This window comes from Arvicanthis niloticus, chromosome 1 (assembly GCF_011762505.2).
Source record: "Arvicanthis niloticus isolate mArvNil1 chromosome 1, mArvNil1.pat.X, whole genome shotgun sequence".
NCBI classification, from domain to species: domain Eukaryota; kingdom Metazoa; phylum Chordata; class Mammalia; order Rodentia; family Muridae; genus Arvicanthis; species Arvicanthis niloticus.
The window spans coordinates 21343079-21354120 of NC_047658.1; the positions used below are offsets into that span (position 1 = coordinate 21343079).

The 11042-nt window shown below is 37.0% G+C and overlaps 1 protein-coding gene across 1 annotated transcript; it reads left to right on the plus strand.

Annotated features, from left to right (window-relative positions):
• The first annotated feature begins 1612 nt into the window (after positions 1-1612).
• On the plus strand, positions 1613-9126 carry LOC117695006 (mas-related G-protein coupled receptor member B2-like). Its single transcript, XM_034485956.2, has 2 exons — positions 1613-2006; positions 8032-9126. The coding sequence occupies exon 2, from the start codon at positions 8036-8038 to the stop codon at positions 9050-9052; it is 1017 nt and encodes a 338-aa protein (XP_034341847.1). The 5' UTR covers positions 1613-2006; positions 8032-8035; the 3' UTR covers positions 9053-9126.
• The last annotated feature ends 1916 nt before the right edge of the window (positions 9127-11042 follow it).

Here is an 11042-nt window from a genome sequence, read left to right on the forward strand (position 1 = left end):
ACCAGCCAAATAAACATACAGGCAAACAAGCACCTAACCACACAATTAATCAGACAATCAGTCAACCAGCCAAACAACTAAACAAACAAACAAACAACCTGATTCAAATAAACTTGCCAATCCAGTAAATAATCCCATCCTTTTAAAAATCATGTTTATTAAGAATATGGTGAAGTGAGACCATCTCAACACTCAGCAACAGGGCTGTTGTTTCTTTTAAAAAGAACTCAAGATGTGGTTTGAATGTTCCTAACTAGATTTGGAAGATGGTTCAGAGAGGAAAACACTTTCTGTGCAATTATGAGAGTGTGAGTTTAAACTCCCATCCAATGCAGATTGGTAGTCTGCCTATTTTCTCAGCTCATGGGAGACCCTGGGAAAAGAGTTAAAGAAAATAGCTCAACAGGTAAGTTATCATTTCAAGTGGAGACTCCTGATTCAAGAAATAAAGTGAAAAGTCTTAGAGAAATAACCCAGACATTGAACTCTGGTCTTAACCAGCATGTGCACACATATGCATGAATATTTATAGGAGCATCCATTTTACCAATGTACATGAATATTGACATACAGAGAACATTTCTAATTTGAAATGTCCTATAGCTACTAAATTTGCCTTTGCAAAAACAGTTTATAAAAGTATTTAGCACCATAAATAGTGAGGCAGGAATTACCAGAGACATTGCTCTGAGATCAAACAAACATGGCTCCATTAGCTCCTGTTTTCTACAAGGCCAGTCACTCCACATTATATTCACCAGTCACTGCAACTAAATAAAATTCTTGGTTTTGATATTTCCTTTTTTCCCTTCCTATCCTAGTTGGTGTATTCATTTCTGATTAAAGTTTTATTCATTTCTGCTGCCTTTTTGGTTTCCTTTATTACTACCTTTGCAGAAGCAGGTTTGTCCAGCTTTCCACATCAGAACATGAGTTCTTTTTTTAAGAAACAACAGCCCTGTTGCTGAGTGTTGAGATGGCCTCATTCTTGCTCATCTAAGCAGTAAGGAGGATGTTCCAGGGGCCTGCAGACTACACATTCCTGAAATCCTTTCCCTGAGTGGATTTCTAACTAAAGGAATGCTTCTAGTTTCAGAACCGAGCCTCCGCCGACCTGATGAATTTCAAGTCACTATTCTGCAAATTCTTCATATTTAATTAACCTTATGTTTATCGTTCCATCATTGTCTAGCTTTGCAAACATGTTATTTCTGAAAAAGCTACAGCACTGACTCACATTGTTTGGCATTGCTCACCTTCTAGACGCAAGAAGTTAAAAACATCCAAGCACTAAGAGGGAAGAGGAGCCATAGGGTTCTTATTTTTTTATTTTAATTTTTATTGGATATTTTCTTTACATTTCAGATGCCATCCCCTTTCCCCATTTGCCCTCCCTAGAAAACCCCTATCCCATGTCCCCTTTTCCTTTTTCCTTTTATACAATTTTTTTAAAATGTTAATCAAAGGCTTTATAAGTTTGGTAATGCTCAATCAGAAGTGTAACCCAATACCCAACCTAGATATATCAACTATCTTTGACTGGTGGAGACACGTGAACATCTGCCTCCATGTCCCCACCCCCTCTTTCTCTCTCATCACCTAGCTCCTCCTCTCCTTCTTCTCCTCCTTTCCTTACTCCTTCTCCTCCTCTCCTTACTCCTTCTCTTCCTCTCAGTACTCCTCCTACCTTAGCTCCTCTTACATATCATCACCCTTCCTGTTAAAATAAAACCATAGGATTGTTATGACCAAAGGACAGGAGATAGGAGACAGGCTAAATGTTCAAATCAGCCTCATGAAGAGCATGACTCAAAGAAGTGACACTCAGTGCAGATCCAAGTACAGGAAACCACAGATCTTTCTTCCTCTTTTGAATAGTCTTCTTCAAGCACCAGTTTCTCAGCAGTCTATGTGCTAAGATGTATTCACATTGACAACTGACTCAGAGGACTCTTCTCTTTGCCACAGACAAGCTTAACATCAACCATAAGAAGAATAGAGCAAAGGTAAGATGCCTTTTGAGACCCTCTTCCCAAACTATCATCTATGTTTTATATTCTGTGACCATGTATCTACATCTTGAGGTGAAAAGTCCAAAAAGTGTCATGCATTTCTGCAGAAGGACCCACAAAAGTCCTCATGACAGCATTACAGGTTTGTAGACTGTGTTGAAGGAAGACTAAACTAGGGCAATGTCTGCTTGGTGTGCTTTCCCAAAATATGCTTTCATTCCACCTACTCAAACTACTGCTATTGTGGTAAGTCTGCCCTTTCCTTGACTTAGTAAGTATATGTGTACACGCACTGTCTATAAAATCTGTTATGTCAGTCCCTCAATAACCTGTGTTTTCTGCAAGGGAGAGTTTCCATTCCTTTGTGCATTTCAGTCTCAGTAGGCAATAGCTGATCTAAAATTGAGTGACTGTGAGGAACACAGTTAAGTATAACTTATCAATAACATTAATGTTTTGGAAAAATTACATGAGGTGTTTAAAGAACATGTAGGGTGGAGCTCTGTCTGAAACCAGAGCTGTTGCTGTGATAGCAATGTACCTGTGCTATAACCCAGGCATTAATATTAATCAATTTTGTTTTTTGAACATTTGATTTAAGCAAACAGTATACTCTTATTACTCTGCCCAGATCTGTCAAATATTCCTCCCATCTCTGTCAACCTCTTCCTCTACGCGTTCCTTTTTTGAGATCATGATACTTAGTTTTGTTTTATAAAATCTATTCTGTGTGTCACTTGGGTGAATTGAACTATCTATTGGCACTTGATTTGATTACCAGTGAAAACTTGATTGAAAGAAATTGTTTATCCTCTCCTTGAATCTGTTGTTAGTTAATTATTTAGCTTCCAGAGGTAGTCCTCCCAGAATCCACCCTCCACCAGTATCTGGCTATTGATGGGAACATATTTGTGCATAACCTATGTAGGTATTTCCAAGCACTCTGAGTTGGTGATTGGAATGAGCATATATTGGCAAGGATATATCATTTTTTAAGATCTTCTTATGGTTATTTCAATTTTTTATTGGATATTTTATTTACATTTCAGATGCCATCCCCTTTCCCCATTTCCCCTCCCTAGAAAACCCCTATCCCATGCCCCCTTTTCCTTTTTACTTTTATACAATTTTTTTAAAAATGTTAATCAAAGGCTTTATAAGTTTGGTAATACTCAATCAGAAATATAACCCAATACCGAATCTAGATATATCAATTATCTTTGACTGGTGGAGACATGTGAACATCTGCCTCCATGTCCCCCCATCTCTTTCTCTCTCTTCCTCTCTCTCATCACCTAGCTTCTCCCCTCCTTCTTCTACTCCTCTCCTTACTCCTTCTCTTCCTTTCAGTACTCCTCCCACCTTAGCTCCTCCTACACATCACCCTTCCTGTTCAAATAAAACTTTTCTCTCAAAATACAACTAGAGCATAATTATACCAATTTGTACCAGTGAGGTACAAGATAGTCCTAATACCCCGTCCATAATTCTGTTGACTAACCAAAACCTCTGTCATCTCTTCTAACTAAAACATTTAGTCCTGAACCTGGCTTTTTCTTGGCTTTAGAATGAATGTCAGCTGAAAACCATCCACTCAAATCTTTTCTCTCAAAGAAATAGCCAGGATTGGCTATGAGACTATAGATCTTCAACCCCGTCCGAAATCCAGAATGACTGAGTTAACTGAAATTATGGGAAGCACTAAACATAGCTTCTAAAACTTAGCCAATTTATAGAGACCGCTGGACACCTGGACACTCCCTATACTAGAAAACGTTGGAGCATCTGATCTTCAGCTTTCTGGCCCAGAATCATCTGACAGACCTTAGTGATGCATAATTATTAAGGGGTGATTACTCTGTCTAGACAAGATATAATCAGTCGACTATTCTGCAAGTGTGTCCTTTTCTGGACAGTGATTTGTCTGTAGATGGAAAGAGGCAATTCTTGCCTAGTGGCTGTCTCACCACAACTGGAGTAACTCCAAAGATGCTCAATTTCTTCTTAGAATCCAAGACAGGAAGCTGTCAGGAGCAGACAGGTCTCTAATTAAAATGAACATTAATACAGAAATGTTTGTAATGTCAATTCTGTGGACTTCTGACGTTTTGAAAACCAGCTATCCATGTAAGGTAATCTGGACTGTTGTCTGTTAACTCCTCTCAGCTATTTCTAAATAAAATAGAAAACACCCTAATGATAAACTCCAAGCCAGGAATTTGCTATAGTCCCTTAACTCACAGGCTAACTATCTCAAATCAGTTAAAAAAGTTAAAGAAGGACTGGGTCTAAGCCTTGTATTCCTAAATTTGTTATACCGGCACAATGCCTATGAGAGTATCAATATTCATCTCACTTTTATATCAATAAGAAGCTCATACCAACCTGGATGCAGTGAAGACACAGCTTCAGAAGCTTATCAATTTACTCTTCTGCCCGCCCCTTTTCTAATATCTCAATGCCCATAATCAGCTTGAAGAAGTTAATGAAGAGTCAGTGCCCCTATTCCCTGGGCTTGGGGACTAAGGTGGTTAATATTGGGCTGTCTTTCTAGGGAAAAGTAGTGGTTTGTTGAGGATTAGCTGGGATTTATTTCATGGCCATAACCTATTGGTAAAAATCTGTATAATTATTATCAAGATGAAGTTATAATTTCTTAAATGGCACAAAATTTACTTTGATTTCAAATTTAAGGTTCTTATGTTTTCTTATCTTACATTCTTTCTGATTTTCTTCTGCAATGTTATCTGATTCTCATAGAAGATTATATAAATTACTTTCTTAGAACCAAACACTCAAATGCCCTCAGTATCTTACACTGCCATGAATCTCTCAGAAGTATTTTCTTGAAAACAGAAGCTTCTCTGATGAAGGCCAAGAGTAGTGTTCATACAGGAATCTAACTATTATATTCAAAGAGCAGCTCAGTGCTATGTCAATTTAGCTTAACAACTGACCTTAATTTCACTATAGTTCTTGTGATATCCAAATTCTTGTGGGTTTTATTCAATTTTCAGGACAAGGCAAGTGCTTTAACTCTAGCTAGAAAGCAGTTACTTACCTCCTTAACTCTGCTGCCTCTATTGCACAGCCTGCCTGCAGGTTGGTCTCATAGACTGCTGAATTCTTAACTGCTTAAGGGCATAGATATTGTTAGTCTCATAGAAGACTTCATAGCACATTCTATGACTGTGAAAGGCACCCAACAGGGAGTACCTCACCTCTAGTACCAGGTTCTTCAATGTAATTTCTACACTCCTGGTGTTCAGTGTAATAGGTCTGAATGTTTTCAGTAATAGAGTCTGAATGTGTAATTATTATTTGGAAAGAAAAGAAATAACAAGAGTCTGTAATTGTTTTAGGTGCTCATTGGACACTCAGTCACACACACACACAAACATATGTATGTATCACGTACATATATGTTATATATGTACATGTACATATACATGCATACAGATATACACACATATATATGTCTGTCAAGGTATTTTGTTTAGCAACCCATTGGTCATAAAAGCAGTCTTTGCCAGCTACAAAAAGCAGCTCCCTGAAAACTCATTTTTCAAAAATAAATTATGTCAAGTTTAGTTGTAAGGTAGTAAATTTCTGTATGCCTTTCATTTTGATTAACCATCTTAATCTTTCCTTATTTACCTATTTCTCTACTCCTCTCCTATGTGAGTCTTTCTACTCCAATATCCCTGTTTGTACATTCATTTTTCTTCATTTCATTCTATTATCTCTCCTTAGGCATAACCTCTCAGTAAGCAGACTCTTCTGTGGACTCTCATCAGCTCCTGCCTTCAGGTTCCAGCCCTGCTTGAATTCCTGTCTTAACACACATTCTAGTGTCCTGGCTTCCACAAATAATCCTAGATGACAAAATATTTCGAGATTTGAAGCTAGGATTCACAGATAGAGAATATCTGCTATTTTCCTTTTTGATGTTTCTGGGATTTTCCTCTGAATATAATTTTTTCAGTGATAGCAATTTACATGAAGTTTTCACAATAATTTATTTTTCTATCTAAAAAATGTCATATATATATTAATGAGGAGTCACTGACCTTAGAGAAAACAGGAGAGAAAAAAGCTATGTTTGCTTGATCTCAGAGGTATGTCTTCTTGGTAATTCCTGCCTCACTATTTATGGTGCTAAATACTTTTATAAACTATTTTGTAAAGGCAAATTTAGTAGCTATAGGACACTTCAATTTAAAAAAAGTTATCTGTATATCAATTTTTATGTACATCAGTAAAATGAATGCTCTTATGAATATTCATGCATATTTATGCACATGCTGGTAAAGACCAGAACTTAATGTCTGGTTTATTCCAAGATTTATCAGGTTTCTATCAGGATGGGTATAACACTTGATTTTTGCAGCTAGATTCTTTCCTGTTGTAAAATGGTTTTTTTTCCCTGATTTTCCAGATCAAAGATGTTTACACAGATCTGTGTTGTTTTGCTGATAGGTTTTTCTTTGCAAGTGAACTCTCATATATATGTTCATGCAGCCTTTATGTGTCATAAAGATAATGCACACAAAGATGAGCATTCTTTATGTGTCATTTACTTCTGACACTGGTCAACACATTTTTTTGTTATATATAGGTTTATTTTTTAGCATGTCCATTTGGAATGTCCCTGTATTTCTTGGAATGTCCCTATGTTTGTTAGAATATACCTGTATTTTTATAGATTAAAAAAAAATTCTGAATTCTACTTTAGAATCCTTGAACTCAGTGAAATCTTCCTGACCCAACCTCTAGAGTCAGGTATTCCTCAAGTAAACTACCATGTCTGAGAGATATTTTTATTAAGTGCTCTCTAGCTCTGTAGTTGTTTCTCTCACAATGACCTCTATTTAGCAGTTGTTACATTTTCCTTCATTTTATTTTTCTCCAATTTTGCTTTTTTATTTCTCAAGAGTCTTAAAAATTTAGTTAATCTCAGAACCAATGCCTACATTCTGGTTTGAAACACTTCTAAGTCAACAGTCCTGCCATTTTTGGGACATTCCTCCATTGGACAATGATAAAGTCCATCTTTAGCCGTATTGTAGCATAAGCCATTCTTTCAAACACACTAGAACTTTTTCTCAAAGAAGCATCATCAATGATATTTTCTTCATTTTTATATGCTTTAAGGTACTTTGTAAAAGCACTTAATCTAAATGTTAACTACTGTTGGATTTATTAATTAATTAATTCATTTTTTGAATAATTATTACATTTCTTACATTTAATATATATATTACATATATGTGATATTTATCTTACATGTCTTATATGTATCACATGTAACTTATATGTTATATATATCCATATAGAGTATAGGATTTGTGAATAATAATAATAAATCAGTGAAGATTCTCAATTACTCACTGTGTCTCAAAAGAGATATGTAAACTTGTGATATATCAACAGACAACAGAAAAGTGCTTAATGTCCTCAAAGACTTTTTTCTTTCAAATTTCAAATCTGAAATGGAGAATGAGTCACACTAGCATATAGGTCTGGTTCTTTTCAAACTGGTCTTAGTATGACTTGGCATTCCATTCACAACTGTCATTCATGATTTTTATATTTTCCCATTTGATGGCTTCCCCCATGTCCAGACTAAGAGCAGCTGTTGCTTGTGCTTCTGGCTTCTGAGTTCCTGCAGCAGAAAATAACCACCTTTATGTATAAGAGAAAGTTAGGTTTAGAGTTCTATTTCATTCTGACACCGCCGGAGACACCGAGTTTCCGTATGGAGGCTGCCAACTACTCTCATACCATTAAAGGTCATAGATTATAGAGAGCCCAAAGAAATACCAAGTGCATTTAAATTAATGCTCCAAAAAATTAAATTAATAAACTCTCCAGAAATACTTATACAAATAAATTACTTAATTTGTAGAGTCCTGTTTCTTCTTTTTATGAAACAGGTCAGGCATCACCACATAGCTGTGTGTTCCTGAATCAGAGAGTCCATATCATGTGCTCATGTATTTTTATTTTCTTGTTTCAGGAACATGAGTGGAGATTTCCTAAACAAGAATTTAAGCATCTCAGCCTGGGAAACTAACACTACATGGCTGAATGGAAGCTACTACTTTGATAATCCAGTTTGTGTCACCAAGTTCCAGACCATGATTTTGCTTTCCCTCATCATTTCCCCGGTTGGGATGGTACCAAATGCCATAGTGCTGTGGTTCCTGGGCTTCCGAATACACAAGAATGCCTTCTCTGTCTACATCCTCAACCTGGCTGCGGCTGACTTTCTCTTTTTGTGTTCTCAGTTTGTATTTTGGCTTTATATTGGCATTTACACCTTCTACACAATTGACATTAAAATTCCTTTCGGTTTTTATGTTGTGCCAAAATTTGCTTATCTTACTAGCCTGAGCATTCTCAGCACCATCAGCGTTGAGCGCTGCCTGTCTGTAATATGGCCCATCTGGTATAGATGTAAACGTCCAAGACACACGTCACCTATCACATGTTTTGTGCTTTGGGCTATGTCCCTGGTGTTGGGACTCCTGGAAGAGGTGGTATGTGGTATAGTGTTTAGTAGTTTTGACTATTATTGGTGTGAAATACTTGATATCATCACTACTGTATGGTCAATTGCTTTATTTGTTGTTCTCTGTGTGTCCAGCCTCATCCTGCTTGTCAGGATCTTCTGTGGCTCACAGCGGATTCCTGTGACCAGGCTGTGTGTGACCATTGTACTCACAGTCCTGGTCTTCCTGATCTTTGGTCTTCCCTTTGGGATCTATTGGCTAATCGATAAATGGGTTAGCAATATTGATAATATTCAAATCTGTAATCTTTATCAAGAGACACTATTCCTATTCTGTGTTAACAGCTGTGCCAACCCCATTATTTACTTCCTCGTTGGCTCCATTAGGCACCGTAGGTTCAGGCGGAAGACTCTTAAGCTAGTTCTGCAGAGAGCCATGCAAGACACCCCTGAGGAGGCAAAAGGTGGAGAGAAGAGCTCTCCAGAACACCCTGAAGAACTGGAAATAGTTCAGAGCAACAACTGAGAGCTGCTTCATCAGACAAAAATGATGATTGAGGGAAATACTTTTCCTTATCTGTGTGGACCATTTTTACAACTTGCTCACTTTGTTTTAATTAATTGCTTAATTAAAACATTAATTTTGTAAAAGTTGAAAGAAATGGATCTTCATACAAATACTGACTGCAGCAATTCTGAAGCTGTGTTACTTAGGGGTTATAATCTCCTTTTGATGGACTCCTTGTGTAAGTGTTCTGTGGTAAAGAACTGCTCCTACTGTTGATGAACTCTCCTTCAGTAGAAGGCAAATGGAAGTACAAGGAAGGGCTGTATTTGTGTAGTCACTGAAATTTATAATGCTTACACAAATGTTGTAACTTGCAAAAATTCTTTTAAGACAGCCTTCTCAGTGTTTAAGACCTACATAGATACACTTTATAATCCTAGTCCTTATTAATTTCTTCAGGTTATAAAGAATATATGAAGTAATAGACTTGATTATTAAACAAATAAATATTCTCAAACTAAGACTGTTAAATCTCTCTTCACACAGCTGAGTTCTCACTGTGAACATCAAATTCACTGTGTCTCTAATTTTTAAAATTGGAAAAGTAAGCTTAGGATTTGCAATGAGATCTACCAACATCCATGTCCACAAGAAGGTGGAGAGAGTCTGACTTCTCTGTTTCTCTTCACAGTGCCTTCCTTTTTTTTCCAAAACGCTTTATTTATCAATATTTGTATAAACATATATACTTATACATGTATACATATATAAACAATAATTAAATAATAAGATGTATTCAAAAAGTATGGGGGTTGGGAAAAGTAGGAGGAAGGAGAGAAAGGGGAAAATTATGTAAATACAGTGTTCATATATGAAATTCTCAAAAAGGAATCCAGTTTTTTAAAATTTTCAACAGATTAACTAACATTTTACAATGTGAAAATAAATATGACCTATAATTATGTTAAAGGACATTTTAACTCACTACAAACTTTGATATTTAAAATGAGATCAATAAAGATTATTTTACCCAGCATACTATCAAAAACTACAATAACATTCTATAATTCAAAGTATTTCTGAGAACAAGAAAATAGATTGTCAGGAGCTAAGTCAGCAGAACCAGGGAACAGTGTGTGTGTGTGTGTGTGTGTGTGTGTGTGTGTGTGTGTGGTTTTTTTTTTATCAAATCATAATTTTTACTTTTTAACATGGGGGTTATAAACACAAAAATACAAGATGTGGGAAAGGGGATGACACAGGAGCATAGGTGTTTAGGGGGAGTACAGATATCTTTCAGAACAGGGTATCAGCTGGGTGAAGGTTCAGGGGTCAGGTCACTATGACTCTGCCTATGATTCACTTGTCCTTATCTAATTTGGCACTATCTGCCAAAGGCTGCCTATTTACAAGGTCTATGACTACTCAGGCTGGTAGATTTCAACAAAAGCTGCCTGTTTACAATAATTTATAGCCCTCTGTTTCAGTGTTTTTTCCATAGAGACCCAAAACTTTGTGTTGGCAGGCATATAAGACAGGCCTATTGCTGATTTTAGGCTTATGGCTGATTTTAGGCCTTCAGTATATAAGCAGGGCTGCCCCTGACATCTCCTCCCTTCTCCAAGTATAGAAGGGCTATGGTGATTCTAATCTTGCCAAGGCAGAGATAGAGGCCTGACCTCCAGTAATTAAAGGGGACCTTGTAATGGCTCCAGTCCTCCTGTCGTTGTTCAGTGAGGCATGAGGGCCATACCCTTCCCAATGTCTTTTTCCTGGAGAGGGGATACTTTTGACATCAACCCCTATGCAGTCAGGCTGGTCCCTCAGGGAATCCAGAAACATATTTTTAACTTTTTTTTTATATTCCCTTGCAGTGCTTAGCCTCGCGGCCTTAGCAAGAATTCAGATCACCAGACAGAGGGGGTTCTGGGTGGCCCCTCTCTGCTTGGTCTAGGGGCGAAAGTCCCCTCTTTTAGGTTGGGTATAGATGGGATTTGGGAACACCCTG